This window comes from Bos indicus x Bos taurus, chromosome 29 (genome assembly GCF_003369695.1).
Source record: "Bos indicus x Bos taurus breed Angus x Brahman F1 hybrid chromosome 29, Bos_hybrid_MaternalHap_v2.0, whole genome shotgun sequence".
In the NCBI taxonomy this organism is placed as follows: Eukaryota; Metazoa; Chordata; class Mammalia; order Artiodactyla; family Bovidae; genus Bos; species Bos indicus x Bos taurus.
This window is the reverse complement of record NC_040104.1, coordinates 10,148,209-10,166,297: the sequence shown is the minus strand read 5'-3', so window position 1 is coordinate 10,166,297 and position 18,089 is coordinate 10,148,209. Positions and strand designations below refer to the sequence as shown.

The window sequence follows — 18,089 nt, the reverse complement described above, 5'->3', positions numbered from 1 at the left end:
CGCATTCCCCTTTGCCTTCCTCCCCACCCCCATAAAGCCCCGAGGCGCCCAGCCGCGCCCCACAAAAGGACCGGGAGGCGACTTTGCTTTTGGTTTATTGCCCCTCAGCAGGCAGCGGGAGTCAGGGCCCAGGCTGGGGCTGCCCGGCTCAGCCAGCGGGTCTATACAGTGTGTGCAGGGGTGCCGTTCGCCCCCTCCAGGGAAATGCACTTTTGGGAATGTCTCGAAGTCGAGGACAGGGTCGCCCCGGTCCGGGGATTTGGGTGGGTGGGGCAGGGCCACACTGCAGGGCCGGTGGGTCAGACGTCAAGAGAGGAGGCAGGGGACAGGGAGGGGGTTCGAGAGGGCGTGGTGGGCACCGGCCCCGTGCCCCCAGCGCCCAACACTCGCCACTGGAAGATGCTGGCGTCCTTGCCGCCCAGCGAGATGAGGTGCGAGTCGTCGTGCGTGAACCGGACGCTGGTCACGTGGCTGCCGTGACCACCGTACACGAGGCTCGGCGCCTGGGCCGGAAAGAAGATGGAGCTGCAGCGGCCGCGGGACCCCTGCCGCCCGCCCTGCCCCGGAGGCCCGGGGGGGCCTCACCTTGGCGTGCGCGCACGGGTACTGGAAGAGGTGCACTTTGCAGAAGTCGTCGGCAACGGCCACGACGCGCTCGTTGTGGGAGCGGCACAGGGAGTTGATGTCAGTTCCATCCGAGCCATCTGGCCACACGCCTATCACAGCAGCCGGCCTCAGCCCGACCTCCCCGCCCCCACCCGCGGTCCAGAGCTGCACCATTTTCCCCCTAGCTCAGGCAGCCCGGCCACCCACCCACCACGTTCCAGGCAATCCTTCCCAGTCCCGAGGGCCGGTGGGGCGGGGGTGGGGGAGGCCTCTTGGGCTGGATCTGCCAGTTTCTTGACGTCCACCCCCTACACATGTCCAGCATTCCGAGCCCCAGGCGGGCTGCACCTTGTCCCCCCACACTCACGCAAGTTTCCACGGCCCTGTGCCCCTTCTCACCGTAGACATGGAAGCCCAGCACGCAGGTGTAGGTGGCCCACTCCCGGTCTCGGCTCTCATAGCGATTCCTCAGCAGCTTACAGCCTCCAGCCACGTCCCCTGGGGAGAGGGAGCCCACCCAGCTCAGTTCTCACCCAGTCCTCCGTGGGGAGGATAACATGGGAGGCCAAATTGGAAAGACTGGCTTGAGGCCATGGCATGTGATCTGGTCAGAGTGGTAGCCCTCAGCCCAGGGCAAAACCCAGCCCCTTGTGCTTCCTGAGTTCCCATCTGAAGTTCTCCTCTCTAGATTTAAGTCAACCCCTCCACACCTGTCCTGAGAAACTTTTCCAGAACAATCTTTTTCCTAGTACATTTTTCAACTCTCTTAAGGCCTGGTGGGAATAAAACATGGTGTTAAACTGTGTGTGTGGTTTTTCTGTCCTATTGTGTATAAACACATTTTCAGCCCCTCTACTGGGAGCTCCCTCACATTTCCTTCATCCCCTCCCAACCAAGAGCCCACACACATAAATAAAACCCACCCCAATTCCCCTCTCCTCATGCCCTCCCCTACTGTCACTCACAGTAAAGGATCTCATAGTCCCCAGAATTGGACATGATGAAGTTCCCATCCTTGGACCAGTCAAGGTGAGTGATGAAGCTGGAGTGACCCTGGGAGCAAGGGTCAAGAGACTAAAAATGCAGCCACCATTTCCCACCCCCACCCCCAGAAGGGTATTAGTTTACCTGCTATGGCAATGCCCCACCCTCCACCCCAGCTTCCTCACCACACAGCGGCCAAAACGGCTGGACTTGGCACCATCACTGGAAACGCTATAGATGTAGATCATGTTGTCATGGGAACCGATGGCCAGGTACAACCCATCTACAAAGACAGTCACTCAGAGAGGGAAGGACCAGGGATGAGTCTAGGTCCGGGGTGGAGGTGGCTCCCACCTGGGCTGTACCGGACCACTGATAGCTGCTCATTGCCATCGGTGATGTCAGACACGATCTCTCTGGTCTCTGTATCCAAAACCAGCCACCTGGAAGGGAAGGAAGTGGAAAACAGGTGTGAGGATACCTGTCCCGAGCAGGGTGCGGGTTGGCAAGTCAGAGAGCCTCAGAGACACCAAAAGAAAGGCTATGATACAGACAGGGAGGTTGTCATTGCATTTATATGCTGGTAAGTGGAAAGGGGCTAAGGGCAGATAAAAGCTGAGGGGCTCCTGATACCTGCCGAAAAGGAGTCCAAGGGCCCAAAGACAGGGCTCTGTGGATTCTGTAAGCTTGTCACTTCCCTGTGTCAGTTTCCCCTATGCCCCGCCCATCCCCCCTGCTCCTCTATCTGGAGCTGCCACCTCCTCCACTCCCAGAGGAGGGGGAGTGGATGGGGGAGGGTGTGATGACAGCTGCCACAGGAGAGCAAGGGAGACCCAGGCTGCAGGGAAAAGCACTGAGGAGTGGGAGGGTGCAGTTGGGGCTCCTGAACAGGCAGCGATCACAGTCCTCCACTGCCCCCCATTACCAGAAACCCTTCCCATACCTCCTACTTTCCCCTCCCAGGAGTTCTGGCTCCCTCTCACCTCCCTGTGTTCAGTCCTACGGCCACAACTGCCCCACTGGGGTGGAAGTCAGCACAGAGACCAGTCTCCTGGGAGAGGGGAGAAGGTGAATTCAAGAAGATGCCTTTCGAGTGAGGGAACTAAGATGGATACCTTGTCATCTTGATAACAATGGCAAAGCCTCCCCTCCTTCCGAGGAGGAGAGGCACAGGAGACCTGGGATGGGAGGCAGGCTGCCTCTAGAGCCTAAACAGAGGTGCTACTCAAAACACTTAGCCACCAGAACTGATACCCCTAGCTGTGCGGGAGATTAACCATTAGTTGCCCACTCACGGGGTCTAGGGGTTGGGGGGCGGACGGTACTCAGGGACAGTGGCACCATCAGTACAGAAGAATAAATATTTTAGCAGCCAGTACAGTCATACCAGTGCAAGGTGGCTGCCTGTGGGAGCAAAAGGGAAGCGGATGTTGGGGAAGGAGTGGTGGCCACAGAAGTCACGGTGGGTGTGACAGCGAGGATCCGGGGACACAGAGCTCTCTACCTTGAGGTCGATGCTCCAGGCCAGCGCATGGCCCTCCCCGTCCCAGAGGCAGAGCTGCCGGTCATGGCCACAGGTGAGGAAACGGTTCTGGAAGGGATGTGTGCAGAGCCCCCAGAGCTCATCCGTGTGACCCTGGAGCGGAGCACGGCTGTCATCTCTGCCCCTCCCCCACAGCTCTTCCCTCCCCGCTCCCCAAACCCTTGGCCCCCCCCAAACCTGGATTACAGGGGAGAAGCCCTGGGCCAGATCTCCCCGCAGCAACGCATTCTTCGTGGTGCCCACCAGCAGCTCAGAGCCAGGCCCCTCTGCAATGGCCCGCACGGCCCCAAAGTGTTCAGGAATCTGCAGGGGGTACAGAACGTCAGGGGCCCCCTGTCCATTCCTTGTCCCCCTCCTTCCCTTGACCCCAGGCCAGCCGTCACCTCCGCCTCCTGAAGGGCCACCAACCCGGGCCCCCACTGGACCAGCCGGCGGTCCCGCCCACCACCACTCAGCACAGTCCCGTCCCGCCGGAGACACAGGGCGAAGATGGAACCTTCATGAGCGTGGGCCTGGGCCACAATCCCATAGGTCTCTGTTGGCAAAGTCCAGGTGGTCATGCTTGTAGGGTGCAGGGAAGGAGGGAACAAGAGCAGCCTAGGCGGTCACAATACAGTAATAACTCCCAGTTGCTGAGTGCCCGCTGAATGCTGTCTCTGATCCTTGGCTCTTCTCCCCAATTTACAGACTGAACAACCAAGGTTCAAAGAAGTGAGGTAACTTCCTAAAGGCCAGAACTAGAGGTGAGCCCAGAACCTGGCAGACTCCAAAGCCCCAGCCTCCTCCCTTTGCCATGCTGCCCACCACCCTTCTATTCTGGCTGCCTAGAGAGCCCCACCCTCTGACAGAACCCATCAACTCCCCAGGTAAAAGAATGGGAAATCCTCTCCTCTGTCTTCACAGACCCTCTGGGGAACTAGCCTTCCAGGATGCCACCCCCATCACATCGTACCTTTGGCCCCACCCCTTCCTGGGGTCCTGGAATCTGAGAGGCTCCGCCCCCAGGTGAGGATGTTCCCCTCTGAGTCCCCAGTGAGAATGTCTCCATCGGGGAGGAACACAAAGCAGGGGATAAACTTGGGCTTCTTGTATTTCTAGGGGCGAGGCAAGCAGAGAGCAGAGGTCAAAGGGTAGGGCAAAGACTACAAGTTAAGGGGCCACTGGGAGTTGGGTAGCATTAGGGTCTATAGTACTCAGACCAATGCTTTCATCTGCACCCTGCCTTCCCCCGCATCCCGCACCCATCCACGCCTCACCCCAAAGACACCCTGTTTCCTTGTGAGGGTCCCGTTCCCAGGAACCCCTGTTCCACCATTCCAGTTCCAGAAGTGGACGTGGGATTTCCCACTGGTGACGATGCTGCTGCTGTCACGAGGGTTGAAGCCAACGGCGAGGACTGAGTCATTTGTACTCTGAAGGGAAGATACTAGATTCAGCCACCCCAAGCCCTGTATACCTTCATTCTACCAGACTGTCTTCAGTTGGCACCCTGACAACTGGTCTACTGAGGGCCAGAACCCTCAGGACAACCCTTCCTCCAAGGCCCTGGTCCCCTAAGAGCGCCACTCTCTGTCACTCGCTAATGCCTTACACATTGTCCCTCATGAGGTCAGAATGTCTGTGGTCCCCACTTTACAGCCTCAGAGAGGCTAGGAGGCTTGCTCCAGGGGACTTAGCCAGAAGGGAGATTTCGTGTTTGGGAAGTTTGGAGGTCTCTGCACCCAACCCTGCCCGGCGCCCCGCCAGGCCCCCTGAACACCTCACCTTGATCTCAGCCAGCTTCGTGCCCCGGCTGCAGTCCCACACCGACAGCATGTGCTCGTTGGAATCATCCACCACACAGAGGAAAGCGCCCTGATCCTGAGGCCAGAGGACACACCAGAGGGGCTGAGTGAGGCCTGGCAGTCAGGGGGTTCAGGGTCTAAATGAGGCGAGGGGCGCTATGACAGGCTGAGAGAGCAGAAGGGGCCACGTGTCTCTTAGGAGAACCAGTTGGGCAGGGCTTGGGAAGGCCAGGACCTCTGAGGCTTCCTGGTGAAGTACAAGAAGGGGGTTCCCAGACAAGGAAATGAGGGCCTCGAGGCACCAGGGCCAGCTCACCACAACTGAAAAGGCCAGGGCCCCCACACCCCGCTCGAAGGCCCCCAGTCCGATCTCCTGCAGCTTCAGCAGCGTCTCGGAGTCCCAGACGTGAACCACAGGCTGCAGGGGCTGGTGGAGGAGAAGGAGTCAGGGGTGTGAAGGAGGGCCGGGCCGGGATCTCACCCTGGTGTTTGACTGTGGCCTTACCTTTCCATCTTTATCCACGCCGGCTGTCTGTCCTGAGGCTACACGCACACCATCAGGGTGAACAGCCAGGCTAAGTGGGGGAGGAGACACTCTAGGGAAGGGGGTCGGTCTCTCAAGACCACCCAGGACACCGTCCCTGGGCCTGCAGAGCAGCAAGTCCACTCTCCTCTCCTGCTTCTCCACATCCACCCAAGACCCTCTTTCTGCCAAGCCCACTCTCCCCACGCCTTGAGCTGCCCACTCCCCAGCCCTCGGACCCTCACCATCGAACACAGTCCGTGTGCCCCCGGTAATGTCTCTGGCCACCACCTCCAGGGCCCCCAGGGCCTCCCCCAGGCCGGTACAGCACCACCACACAGGCGATAAAGTAGACCACCTCCCCAGAGCGCAGCACAAACAGATTAGAGCGGGAGTCACGACCCCGGTACCCATACCTGGAGTGGGGATCATGGTCAAGGAAAGGGTTGGATCAAGGGCACAGTGAGGAAAAGAGGAGAAAGACAGAGCTCCAGCCAGCAGCGCCACTGGCAGAGGATAGATGGGGAGGTCCCCCTCTCCTTGCAGACCCAGGAGGAAATCGTAAAAAAGCAGGGGGTGGGGAGGGTTCATGATGGGAAGGGTGGTTGCCAGGGGGTTGAAGGGAGCAGGATACACCCAGTCAAGGCTGAGGGTCTCCGGGGGTGGGCCGCTGGGCAGCTCCTCCAGGCTGCGGATGCCAGACGGGATGTACATGGTAATGGGGCGGCCTCGGAGGAACATCTTCACTGAGATGCCTTCTACAGTGAAAACAAGCAGGTGTCAACCACCGTCCTGCAGCTTCCCTTCTAGGAAAGTCAGGGCAGAGCTCCAACCACCATACCTCACAGCTCCCCCCCAACAGTTCCTGGGGCTGTAGCCCCAACCCCATCATCCAAGTTCTTCCAGATCCCTCTGGACATACCTAAATTGTAATTGCTCCTCCGAGAGCCAGGACCGCCGGGGCTGGAGAGGGGGTCTTTTCCCCCACGGCTGTTGGGCAGAGAGAAAAGCACAGGGACTGCAGTCAGGTCCCAAGACAGAACTGAGGAGGGGCAGGACACAAGAAAGGAGATCACCCTAGAGATCACAGTCACCTCTGCACACTCTAAGTTTGTATCGTGAGCAGTGAGGGCTCTGGAGTAGATGGGCTCCATGTAAGGTGTGAGAAGACCGAGACTAAAGGGGCCAAGCACCGCTGTAAGAGGTAGTGTACGGTGACACTTTCTTCCAGACCACCAGGCCTCTGCCTATCAACCTTTTCATTTCTCCATCTGTAAAATGGGCCCATAGTGACTCTAGAAGGTCCACAGCCGTGCCTCTTGGGGATCTGAGAGGTCAGCAGGAAAGTCCTTATCTCTCAAGGGGAAAGTGAAAGGGGAATTCCAGAGATCACTGTCGTTAGAGGATAATAAGCTGACAACCTCTCTTCCGAGAATAAAAGAGAGGCCAAGGATAGGGTGAGAATAAACACTCAGGTGTCCTGGAGCCTGTACACACTCTGAGACAATCCACTGGGATTTCCCCCTTGCTCTCTAAAGCGTAGTAGGCTGTGGTTGGGGAAGAGAGCTGGAATCTGAGGAGAGTCACCCATGGAAACCATGAATACTTTTGGAAAACCCTCTTGGGAACTTGAAAGGGATGCTGTGATATGGTGGAGAGGGCAGGGGCAACTGGAGTCAGGAAGAGTTTGGTTGAAATCCTGGCTCTAGCTGTGTGATCCCAGGCAAATGACTTACCCTCTCTGAGCCTGCTTCCTCACCTGGCCAATGAACAGCATGAGACCACCTACCCCCCAAGGATGTCGTGGGGACTGAATGAGATGGAGGAGGTCGAGGGGTTGGCACAGTGCTGGGTACACAGCAGGCGCCCCAGGAGCGCTTGTTCCTTTCTTCCTGTTGGGCAATGAGGCCCCCCACCCCACCCAGGGAAGCCAGGTGAGGGATGTGGAAAGTCAAGAACCTGAGCCTGGGGTGAGGGGGTTGGGGGCGGGGCGGGCGGGGGGAGCCTCGCCCACCTCTCTGTGCTCCCTGACCGCAATAACAGGTTGGCCGAGGAAGCTGCCTTCCGGGAGAGTTTCTGGCGAGGCCGCTCTGAGGGTGATGAGGAGGAAGAATTTCTCCGTGGCCTGGGCAGAGCACAGTGAGCAGGTGAACGTCATTCCTGCCGCTGGGGCTCCCCTATCCGCCCTCCCCTCCCAGCCTCGACCACAGGAGACTTACGTGTCAGTGCGCTGCGGGGGCTGAGCCAGCCTGAGGATCCCTGGGGGGCCAGGGGAGCCCGTGCCACTGCTGCTGCTGCCCCCTCCTTCAGACTGGGTCCCGCTAGGTTCTTCACTGCCCCCCGGAGGGGCTGGGGGCCCGTTGCTCAGCCCAGGGGGGCCAGGGGATGGTTCCACCTCCATCTCTGCTTCCGTCTGGGTGCCTCGGCTCACCAAGGAGGGGCTGCACGTGGGTGGCAGTCCTGGGGGCGCTGCGGGGCTGATGGGGAGACAGTGCATCAACCTGATGGCCCTAGAGGCCCCATCGAGGAGGAGGAGGAGGAGGAGGGAGTGACCACATGCATACCTGTCCCTTGGAGGGCCCAGGGTGCCAGGGTCCTGCAGGGAGGTGGGGGGTGCCTGCAGCCGCAGCAGGCGAAGAGCTTCTGCCAAGGCTGCCTTCACCAGCTCCATCTCCTTCTCCTGCACCTGAAGCCGCCGGCTCAAGGACTGCAGGGCCTCCTGAGCCGGGCCCTCACCTGGGAAAGGGGCAAGAAGCCGTCAGCATGTCACCCCCCTGCCCCCGACACACACCTGGGGAAAGGCTTGAGGGGATTCTCTCTCCCCCTAACTTTGCATCTGTCCAATAGGACTGCCCACTCCAAGCAACTCCAGGCTTGGAAGCGCTCCCAGAGGGGAGGAGACGGTGGGAAAAGGATCAAGGGCCTCCTTCTGGCAGGGCAGGCGAGGAACCTGGCAGAGGTCCCTTCCTGCTGCCTGTCCCAGCCTCCGCAAAGACAGTGAGTACCATGGAGTACCAGGGGGGAAATATGGAGTTCTGCCGAGGAACGTGGGAACCACAGACGGAGGCGCATGAGGGACGACAGGGCCCAGCCCAGAGTAACCGTAGGACTCCAGGGAAGGCAGAGAAACTGCGAGGGAGCACCAGGAGAGAAGTGGGGGACTCAGAGGACAGTCATCCTGAGGACTCAGAAGAGAAGAGGTCCGGAGTGACAGGAGAGGGTTAGCAGCGGAGAGCAGAGGTCCCAGCGCAGGTTCCAGGGTAACAGAGGAGGTCAGGAGTAAAAAGACCCACCAAAGTAGGGAAAGAAGCCCAGGGTAACACAGGAGGTTCGGAAACTTTGGAGGGGCCCAGAGTAATACGGGGGGCAGGATGGCATTGTCGAAGTCCGAAATGACAGTTGGAGGACCCAAGTAACTAGGGGGAGCGACCTGAGAACAGTGAAGGATGCTCGGAGCCCCCGGGGGCAAGGAGCACGCGGGGACGCCCGGGACAGCCGTCGGGCAATGGCAGCGCCAGACTGGCCGGCGCTCCGGGAAGGGGCACGCCGCCCGCCCCGCCCCGTACTCACCGGGCCCCCCGGCCCCGTCCATCCGGCCCCCGGCTTGCTCCGAGCGGCGGCGGCGGAGGAGGAGGCGTCTAAGCCGCGGGGGCCATGGCAAGGGAGAGGGGAAGGGGAAGCACCCCGGGGCGCGCGCGCGAGGGAGCCGAGCCACCCCCCCGGGGGCGCTGTCGTGCGCGGGCAAAGGGCCTGGAGGGGGCGCTGTGGGGAGGGGGCCGCAGGCTCTGGGGCTCGCCGGGGCCTCGGACTCTCCCCGGGCCGCTCTCGGCTCCCGGGGGTGGGGTGGCGGGGCCGTCCCGGGCCCCAACGCCGCAGCACAAACAGGCCCCGGACGCGGAGCCGCCAGGAAGCGCGGGAGGGGGGGCGGGACGAGGAGGGGGGGCCGGGCCGCCTGGTAACCCCTCCCTGTCCGGGCCTGGCGGCTCGGTACGGGGGCGGGGCCAACCCTCTGACCCCTCCCCCCCACAGGTCCCCTCGGGCCACCGCCCTCCGGGCCCTTCCGGGATCCTGGCCCTCGGACTCCCCGGGGACCCGGGAAAGAGCGCGGGGCCCGAGGTCTCCGCCCCCAGCCCCTTGCTTCTGGGGGGCAGAACCGACCAGCCCCTCCCCACTTCCGCGAGGGGGCAGAGGCGGGGTCACGAAATCGGCCCTTTGCCCGGGGGCGGGGCTTTCTCTCAGGGGCAAAGCCGAAGCATCCCGAACTGGGACTGGCTGAGGACCCGGGCGGCGGGTTATTAAGGCTGTGGCGGAGGATGCCCAGGGTATTGGGGTCAGGGTGGCATTAGCCCAGCTCAAGCCGGGCCGGGCTGACGCAGCATCCTGCCACGGCCAACCCCATCCCCTGACAGCTCTGCTGTCCCTCGGGCAGAGATGGGAGATGGCGCCGGTGCTGCCCCTGGTCCTGCCCCTCCAGCCCCGCATCCGTCTGGCGCAGGGGCTCGGGCTTCTCTCCTGGCTGCTCGTGCTGGTCGGTGGCCTCACCCTCCTCTGTAGCGGGCACCTCCTGGTCCAGCTGTGGCACCTTGGTACCTTCTTGGCTCCCTCTTGCCCGTTCTCTGCCCTGCCCCAGGTTGCCTTGGCGGCCAGTGCAGTGGCTCTGGGCACAGGACTGGTGGGTTCAGGAGCTAGCCGGGCCAGTCTGGATGCAGAACAATACCCTCCCTGGCGAGGGGTCCTAGGCCCGCTGCTGGTGGCTGGCACAGCGGGGGGCGGGGGTCTCCTGGTCCTTGCCCTGGGACTAGCCCTGGCTTTACCTGGGACTCTGGACACGGGCCTGGAGGAGGGCCTGGGGTCTGCCTTGGTTCACTACAAGGACACAGAGGTGCCCGGACGCTGTCAAGCCAAACGGCTGTTGGATGAGTTGCAGCTGAGGCACCACTGCTGTGGCCGTCATGGCTACAAGGATTGGTTTGGAATCCAGTGGGTCAGCAACCGTTACCTGGATCCCAATGACCCCGACGTGGTTGAGTGAGTGATTTGCTTCTCCCCTCCTTCTTCTCTTCCTTCTCTTTCCTTGAAACCCCCTCACCCAGATAGGCAGTAATTCATATAGTGAATGAGGGAATGGGGCAATAGCTGTGTGACCCAGGGCATGGTACCAAACTGCTCTGGGCCCATGTGTCTGTAAACTGGAGATGATAAAACTACCATCTCACAGAGTTGTTGTAACGATTACAACAGTGAATTATGCCTGCCTGGCATAGTAAAGCAGTTGGTAAATGTTTCCCTCGTTTCTCCCTTCTCAACTTCTGTACCCTGCAGCTTCTCCCTCAGGCTTCTATCACCAGATATCCTAACACCCCTGCCCCTCCCTTTGCAGCCGGATCCAGAGCAATGTGGAAGGCCTGTATCTGATTGATGGGGTCCCTTTCTCCTGCTGTAATCCCCACTCACCCAGACCTTGCCTGCAAAGCCAGCTCTCAGACCCCCATGCCCACCCCCTCTTTGATCCCCGACAGCCCAACCTCAACCTCTGGTCCCAAGGATGCCACGAGGTGTTACTGGGGCACTTGCAGGGGCTGGCAAGCACACTGGGCAACATGCTGGCTGTTACCTTCCTGCTGCAGGTGAGTCAGCAGAGGTTCTGAGGCCTCCTCACCGCCTCCAACCCAGGGACCCCGGAACTGCTGACCCTTACTGACCTCTTGCCTCTTGCTTCCCCCCACAGACTCTGGTACTTCTGGGCCTGCGGTACCTGCAGACAGCACTGGAGGGGCTCGGAGGAGTCATTGATGGGGAGGGAGAGGCCCAGGGCTACCTCTTTCCTGCTGGGCTGAAAGACATGCTGAAAACAGCCTGGCTACAGGGAGCAGGGCCCCATAGGCCAGCACCTGGGGAGACCCCACCAGAAGAGAAACCTCCCAAGGAGTGTCTGCCTGAGGCCTAGAACTTAAGGTGGGGATGGGGGTGGGGGGAAGGGGAGGGATGGACAAGACTGGAAAGCTCACAACTCCTTATAGGCTCCCGGTGAGGGAGGGGGGAATCTGGGATTAGAGGGTTAAGGATAGTCAGTGAGCTGGACTGGGGTAGGAGAAAAAACCAGGTGTCCTAGGGCCTAGTCCATGGCCAGAACCACCAGGGGACAGAAAAAGAACAAAACCAAGGTGGGAGAAATGACATGGGAAGGCCTGGAGGCTACTTCTGGTGGACACTCAATAAAGCTTTTGGACTGAAGCTCCTGATCTTTCTCTTCAAGGGGGTGGGGGGCCCTGAAAGAACTGATTTCCATCTGATGGAGAAGCCAGGACCCAAGGGTTTTGACCCTGGTAAGAATCAAATGCAAGAACCTGACGTGGGAAGTGAAGGAACACAGAGGCCCCGCCAGGTTGAGTTTTTATTCTGGAGGTAGGAGGGGGGTGGTCAGCATGCTCAGGTGGGGAGGATCCAGCCCAGCTCTTCCAGCCCCCCCAGTGCATGCCCAGCCCCAATAAGTTACCCAGTGACTCAGCTGCCCTCCCTCCTGAGTCTGTCTGTTTTCTGCTCCGCCCCAGACAGGGCCAGTCTGGCTCAATAGGAGGGCTGTTTGTCCCTAGCCTGTGGGCAGTGCCACATGGCAGGCCAGGGGAGGGGCTGAAGGGGTGGAGGGGCCGCTCCTGGCTCTGAGGGGTCAGGACTTGGAAAACCACATCCTGGGCGGGCCAGGGGCACAGTCCCACAGCTCTGTGCCTCGTGAGCTGGTGGGCAGGGTAGGGCCACCATCACACCTCGACAGCTGGGTCTGAGCCGTGGCCCTGCCGCTGCAGCTGCTCCTCCTGCTTCATCTTGGGCTTCTCCGTCCGTGTGTGCCACACCAGAACCTGTCCAGGGAGGTTTCAGTTAGAGCCAGGCCCAGCCTCAGCCAAGCCTTGGGGCACTCAGGATAGAATGGATCCTCCCACCTCCTGGACACACACCATGTTGGCTGCCAAGTATGAAGGGCAGGGGGAGGGGGAGGCTTTAGTGCCTCTGAAAGTCAAAGTGTTAGTCGCTCGGTCATTTCCAACTCTGCGACCCCATGGACTATATACTCTTTTCATGGAATTCTCTAGGCTGGAATACTGGAGCTGGTTGCCATTCCCTTCTCCAGGAGATCTTCCCGACCCAGGGATCGAACCCAGGTCTCCTGCATTGCAGGTAGATTCTTTACTATCTGAGCCACAAGGGAAACCAGTGCCTCTGAAATGGGGCCTAATCCCTTACCCTTTCTCTGTCTCAGGGGTGCCAAGAGACCACTTTCCTTCTCTGACTTCCCCTTCAGTAGAGTAAGCAAGCTCTGCAGGGTCTCTCCTTGTTCAAACACCCATCCTCGATCCTGCTCCGCAGGGCCTCATTCCACTTCTCCCATCTCCTGTCCATCCCAGAACCGGGTTTCTATGCCTACCTCCATCCCCTTACCCGAGTGCAGTTGGCAGCCCGCGGCTCCAGGTCCTTGGGATCTACAAGGTGGCTCAGGAGACTGCTCTCCAGATGGCCCCGAGGAGCAGTAGCATCAAACCGGGCATTGGGTTTAGCCAACAGCAAAGACAGGGCGATAGCAAATCCTGCCATATCCACTGGGAAGGGCCTGTTGGGCTCCCAGGCCGTGTGGAAACCAACAACCCGGCCATCCTGTACGCGAGGGCCCTCGAATCGAAGGCCGCCCACTAGCCCCACAGGCCACACTGAGACACCACGAGTCCAGCGCATCTAGCGGAAGTCGGAAAAGAAGAGACGGGAAGTGGCCCAGAGGAAGAGGAGGAGCAAGGACCACTTGAGTCACTCTGCCCCACCACTCCCCACCCAGGGACAGTGATGAAGCGGGTCCCACCGGGCCTGCTTCCCCAGCCCCAAGCCAGTGCTCACCTCCTCAAAGAGTTCCCGGCTGTAGGTGTTGTCATCGTCAGCAAAGTACACGACTCCCTGGGTACCTGGTGGGGGTGGGTCCTTCTCTCCCCCAACAGCACCCCCTCCGCTCCGGAGCCAATCCAGGGCCCTGTTCCGTTGCTCTACACCTCGGGGCCGAACCCAGCCTGGCTCGCCCTCCCGGAGCCGCTGGGCCTTGGGGGTGAGGACCGCCAGGTGTGTGAAGAGGAGGCCAGAGGCAGCCAGCAGCCCCGAGACCAATGGGGTGGGGCCCTCAGCATCCTCCACCAGCAGCCAGTGCAGCCGGGGCACCAGGCTCAGGGTCTGGGACAGCCGCACCAGCTCCGCCTTCTGCACCAACCTGCAGGGGGAAAGATGCAGGAGGGAAAGGGGTGGCCACCACTTGCCCACTCCAGCAGGTACGTATGTCTTCTTCTGGGCCACTCCTAGCACCCTCACGACATTTCCCTGACCAGCACCCAAACTCCCTGTTGTTATTTTTTGGGTGAGTAGCTCAGCTTGTGAGATCTTGGGTCCCTAATCAGGGACGGTACCTGTGCCCCCTGAAGTGGAAGTGCAGAGCCCTAACCACTGGACCACCAGGGAATTCCCTCACCTGCCCTGTTATTTATTTTTATGTTTTTGGCCATGCTGCATGCCATGTGGGACCTTAGTTCCCCAACCAGGGACTGAACCTGTGCCCCTTGCGTTGGCAGCACAGTCTTAACCTCTGGACTACCAGAGAAGTCCAAGTCTCCTTTTGATTTCCGGTTCTGTAGACAATACAGAACCGGAGTCTGAGGTGGGGGAGTCTTATAGACACTGTCTCCTGATGTCTGTCATTGCTGGGCAGAGGGCAGTGCCTTCTTAGACCAAAATGATTGAACCAAGGTCATCACCGAGTCTCTTATAAGTTTATTTGCCCTTCAGATGGGCCTGCCCGCCCCAGGGCTGGCAGTGTGTGCATGGAGAGGGGAGGGTCTTAAGATGCCTAGCCTAGGTGGGCCAGCCATCTGATTCCAGGCAGATGTCAGCAAGCCCTTTTGGCTCCTTTCAAAACCACATTCCCCAGTTGGTTTGTATCACTAATAAAGCTACCTTTTATTTTATTTTATTTTTTTTTAAAAAGGAACACACTTAGCACAGTGTGGGACAGAGAGTACACACACTACGTAACAACTGGTGTAACTATTTCTAGACCACCATACGACTGAATGGCCAAGTCGTCCTCTACTTTACATTAGTCAAGGGGTTCTCAAACTTCCTCACCAAAGGTTCCCTAAGGAGTCAGAGTGAACTCACTTGGCAAGTTCAAGTTCAGAATTTCTTTGAAACTTTATTGTTGTATCTTAAAATTTCTCAGGAATTTTTTACAGTACTTCATGGCACATTTGGCCATGCCACATGGCATGCGGGATCCTAGAGCTCCCAACCAGGGACTGAACCCGCACTCCCCACGATGGCAGCCCGGAGTCTCAACCACTAGACCACCAGGGAAGTCCTCCCGTCTATTGTCTATAGAAAAAAACAATTTCCCCAAGATCTCTGGGGAATGATGTGGTTCATTTAGCCTGACATTTGGCAATGCCTTAGCCTGAAGAACATCCCCTGGCCCAGTGCCTCCTGAAACTCATCATCAACCCCAGCCTCTTGGTCCAGGCAGATCCTGGGTGAGTCAGAGCCCATACCTGGCATAGGTGGGGGTAACAACATAGATAGTAGGCAGAGCCTCGGGTTCAGGGGGCTGGGCAGGGGCAGGGGGTGGGCGACGGAGATCGGCTTGCAGCTGGGAAATCCTCAGATCCTTCTGCCGAAGCTGCTCCGCTGCTGCCCGCAGGGGAGGGAGGCAGTCACATGGCTGGCCTGGTCCCAGGAAACAGGGATGGGGGCAGAGAACCACAGGATGTTCAGCATCCCAAAGGGCCATTAACCTTCCCATTCAACTAACCAATGCGGGGCTCTCCTTACAACTTCTCTAACAGCTTTTCTACACCTAGGGTGGTGAGGAACTCGCTACCTTAAATAGCAGCGCTTCTCCAACTTTAACAATTCCATCCATTACAATTTTCATGTGTCTATTAAGCTGATCACCTGCCTCCATCCTTTCTACCTGCTGGGCCTAATTTTGCCTTCTGGAAGCATAATGAACAAGTTGATCTCCTAAACAGGGCAGTCTTTCAAATACCTGAGAATCATGCAGTGGCCCAGTCTCTAAATCCCTGCATAAGAGGCAGGGTTCAATCTGTTCCGTTGGCTGTGTGACCAAAGACTCATTAAATTCATTGATTCCATCACTGGATAAATATTTATTGAATGCTCCTCCTGGGAGGCACTGCCTTACGTGCCAGGGCTGCAGCAGGAAACCACACAGACATGGTCCCTGCCCTCATGGAGGTTTCAGTTTAGTGGAGGAGCTGGACACTAAGCAAAGAAATTAATAAAATTATTAGAAACTGTGGTAAGGGCTATGAAGGAAACAAATAGGAGGGAGACTTAAAAGAGGACCCAGAGTAAGAAGAGTGACTTTTAGCTAAGGTGGTCAAGGAAGGCCTCTGTGAGGCGGTGACATGTCAGCGAGCTGAGACCTGAAGGATGAGAAAGAGGCAGCTGGGGAACAACTAGGAGAAAAGGTTACAGCAGAGACAGGTTTAGTGCTTAGAGCAACGAGCGTGGGGTTTTCGAGAAACTGTCATGAAGCCAGTGTGGCTGGAGCAGAGCGAGCGAGAGGGATGGGAAATGGGGTTAGAGAGGCAGAAGGCGACGGGATCACGCGGGGCCTGGCAGGCTCTGGGAAGGAGTCTGATTTCACCCGAGGTGCGGCGGGCAGCCGCGGTGCGTTCTGGAGAGGGGAGTGCGCCCAGGGGCCGCAGAGGGGCTGTCGGAGGACCGAGCTGGATGAATGGGGTCTGCGCGGGGCTTCATCCCCAGGGCGGGATGCACAGCGGAGGGGTGCCCTCCGGCCGACTCGCCGCACCCCCGCCCCGCCCCGCTCACCGAGCTGCACCAGCGCGTAGAGGAGGCCGGCGATCGACACCAGGAAGTAGGCGAGGAACACGTTCTTCAGCTTCAGCTTCATGGCCGCGCCGCCGCCGCCGCCGGGGCAGGCGGGGTCCGGCGGGGACAAGGGGTTCCCGCCCCCCGCCCGCCTGAAAGCCCCGCCCCTGCAGCGGCCCCGCCCCGTGTCCCGCCCTCCTCACGCTCGTCTCGAGAGGCTCCTGGGAGCTAGCGCTGGCAGCGCCCGTCTGGGCCCACTTCCGGTCAGTCTGCACACCCCCTTCCCTCTGGGTAATTTCCGGTCCCATTGCCTAGTTCTGGGAACCACGGGAGTGGGCGACGTCATATCCGGCGTGTCAAGCGTGCCTGGCCGGTGGTCAGGAGCAAAGTAAGGTGACGTGGGAGTGGCTTTGAGACCCTCCGCCTTGATCTCCAGTCCCTGAGAGCATTTTTTCTTACATTCATTCACTCACCCATCCACCAGCCACTGCACGCAGTGACAGTAGCTCAATAAATAATTGCTACACGAATGAGTGAAATCTACAGCCCTGCCAAGCCTAGACAGCATATTAAAAAGTAGAGACATTACTTTGCCGACAAAGGTCCATATAGTCAAAGCTATGGTTTCTCCAGTAGTCATGTATGGATGTAAGAATTGGACTATAATGAATGTCGAGCAAGGAAGAATTGATGCTTTTGAACTGTGGTGGTGGAAAAGACTTGAGAGTCCCTTGGATTGCAAGATCAAACCAGTCAGTCCTAAAGGAAATCAGTCCTGAATACTCATTGGAAGGACTGATGCTGAAGCTCAAACTCCAATACTTTGACCACCTGATGCGAAGAACTGACTCCTTGGAAAAGACCCTGATGCTGGGAAAGATGGAAGGCAGGAGTAGAAGGGGACGACAGGATGAGATGGTTGGATGGCATCACTGGCTTGATGGACATGAGTTTGAACAAGCTTCAGGAGTTGGTGATGGACAAGGAAGCCTGGCATGCTGCAGTCCATGGGGTTGCAGTCAGACACGACTGAGCAACTGAACTAAACTGCCAAGCCTGTGCTCTGGTTGTCCCATATAATCCTATTTTGATAATCTTAATACAATTTAGGATGTCTGTGTGTTAGTCACTCAGTCGTGTGTGACTCCTTGCGACCCCATGGACTATAGCCCTCCAGGCTCCTCGGTCTGGTGGAAGTAGGTAGCCATTCCCTTCTCCGGGGATCTTCCAGGAATTGAACCTGGAACTCCCACACTGCAGGCAAATTCTTTACCATATGAACCAAGGAAAACCACAATTTAGAATACTATCACTCTAAAAATTGATGTTGCAGAATTTTGATCATGGCAAAAATGCAAAACTAACAGTAATATAATGAACTGGAAAATAGCAAAGGGCATTCATTTCTGGCATTTCATTAATGATTAATCAACCTCTTGTAGATGTTCTAGTATGTCCACTTGGAATCAGGTCCCTTGCTGGGATGAAGAGTTTACATCGATAGTGTTTTCCCAGCACATCCAGCAGTAGTTTAAGAGCAAACTGCTCTTCAGCATTGTCACAGTACCTGTCCACTTGGGTGTGAGATAGATTTTTGTCCCCATCTTACAGGTAAGGAACTAAGATTGCCCCAAATAATGTAATCCCCACTGTGCAATTTTCTATGTGCCTTCTAGATACCTGACTCCAGGATCTTGTACTTTTTCTTTCCTCTGACCCACACTTCATAAACGTATGACAATAGGGATGGGGGTGGGATGCCAAGGCGATGAGC

At 58.2% G+C, this 18,089-nt stretch overlaps 3 protein-coding genes across 4 annotated transcripts; 1 reads left to right on the top strand and 2 right to left on the bottom strand.

The window, feature by feature from the left end:
* Positions 1 to 77: 77 nt before the first annotated feature.
* EML3 (EMAP like 3) lies at positions 78 to 9,364 on the bottom strand. Its single transcript, XM_027531339.1, has 22 exons — positions 9,011 to 9,364; positions 8,005 to 8,176; positions 7,660 to 7,917; positions 7,455 to 7,565; positions 6,363 to 6,430; positions 6,075 to 6,198; positions 5,686 to 5,856; positions 5,423 to 5,492; positions 5,234 to 5,344; positions 4,898 to 4,993; positions 4,390 to 4,545; positions 4,086 to 4,227; positions 3,517 to 3,668; positions 3,311 to 3,436; positions 3,095 to 3,226; positions 2,574 to 2,641; positions 1,945 to 2,033; positions 1,776 to 1,873; positions 1,572 to 1,659; positions 1,006 to 1,104; positions 586 to 716; positions 78 to 503 (listed from the first exon to the last, which is right to left on the bottom strand). The coding sequence occupies exons 1-22, from the start codon at positions 9,030 to 9,032 to the stop codon at positions 300 to 302; spliced, it is 2,688 nt and encodes an 895-aa protein (XP_027387140.1). The 5' UTR covers positions 9,033 to 9,364; the 3' UTR covers positions 78 to 299.
* Positions 8,338 to 11,674, top strand: ROM1 (retinal outer segment membrane protein 1). The gene is made up of 4 exons (XM_027531346.1): positions 8,338 to 8,437; positions 9,470 to 10,468; positions 10,821 to 11,067; positions 11,169 to 11,674. Exons 2-4 carry the CDS (start codon positions 9,879 to 9,881, stop codon positions 11,385 to 11,387), a joined length of 1,056 nt encoding a protein of 351 aa, XP_027387147.1. The 5' UTR covers positions 8,338 to 8,437; positions 9,470 to 9,878; the 3' UTR covers positions 11,388 to 11,674.
* A 142-nt stretch (positions 11,675 to 11,816) lies between these two features.
* Positions 11,817 to 16,638, bottom strand: B3GAT3 (beta-1,3-glucuronyltransferase 3). 2 transcript variants are annotated; one of them, XM_027531345.1, is made up of 5 exons: positions 16,316 to 16,615; positions 15,010 to 15,184; positions 13,322 to 13,682; positions 12,875 to 13,165; positions 11,817 to 12,297 (listed from the first exon to the last, which is right to left on the bottom strand). In XM_027531345.1, the coding sequence occupies exons 1-5, from the start codon at positions 16,395 to 16,397 to the stop codon at positions 12,199 to 12,201; spliced, it is 1,008 nt and encodes a 335-aa protein (XP_027387146.1). In that variant the 5' UTR covers positions 16,398 to 16,615; the 3' UTR covers positions 11,817 to 12,198. The 2 variants fall into 2 exon arrangements, with proteins under 2 accessions (XP_027387146.1, XP_027387145.1); XM_027531344.1 differs by lacking the exon at positions 15,010 to 15,184 and having other exon boundaries at positions 16,316 to 16,638.
* Positions 16,639 to 18,089: the final 1,451 nt, after the last annotated feature.

Coding starts and splice junctions, on each gene's coding strand:
- EML3 (XM_027531339.1), bottom strand. CDS start 9,032: ATGGACGGGGCCGGGGGGCCCG. Junction 7,918..8,004: donor CTGGGCCCTCCAAGGGACAG/GTATGCATGTGG, acceptor TCTCCCCATCAG/CCCCGCAGCGCCCCCAGGAC. Junction 504..585: donor ACCCGTGCGCGCACGCCAAG/GTGAGGCCCCCC, acceptor TTTCCGGCCCAG/GCGCCGAGCCTCGTGTACGG.
- ROM1 (XM_027531346.1), top strand. CDS start 9,879: ATGGCGCCGGTGCTGCCCCTGGTCCTGCCCCTCCAGCCCCGCATCCGT. Junction 10,469..10,820: donor AATGACCCCGACGTGGTTGA/GTGAGTGATTTG, acceptor CTCCCTTTGCAG/CCGGATCCAGAGCAATGTGG. Junction 11,068..11,168: donor CTGTTACCTTCCTGCTGCAG/GTGAGTCAGCAG, acceptor TTCCCCCCACAG/ACTCTGGTACTTCTGGGCCT.
- B3GAT3 (XM_027531344.1), bottom strand. CDS start 16,623: ATGGGACCGGAAATTACCCAGAGGGAAGGGGGTGTGCAGACTGACCGG. Junction 13,683..16,315: donor CTACGCGCTGGTGCAGCTCG/GTGAGCGGGGCG, acceptor TTCCCCCTGCAG/GTTGGTGCAGAAGGCGGAGC. Junction 13,166..13,321: donor GCCGGGAACTCTTTGAGGAG/GTGAGCACTGGC, acceptor GACTTCCGCTAG/ATGCGCTGGACTCGTGGTGT.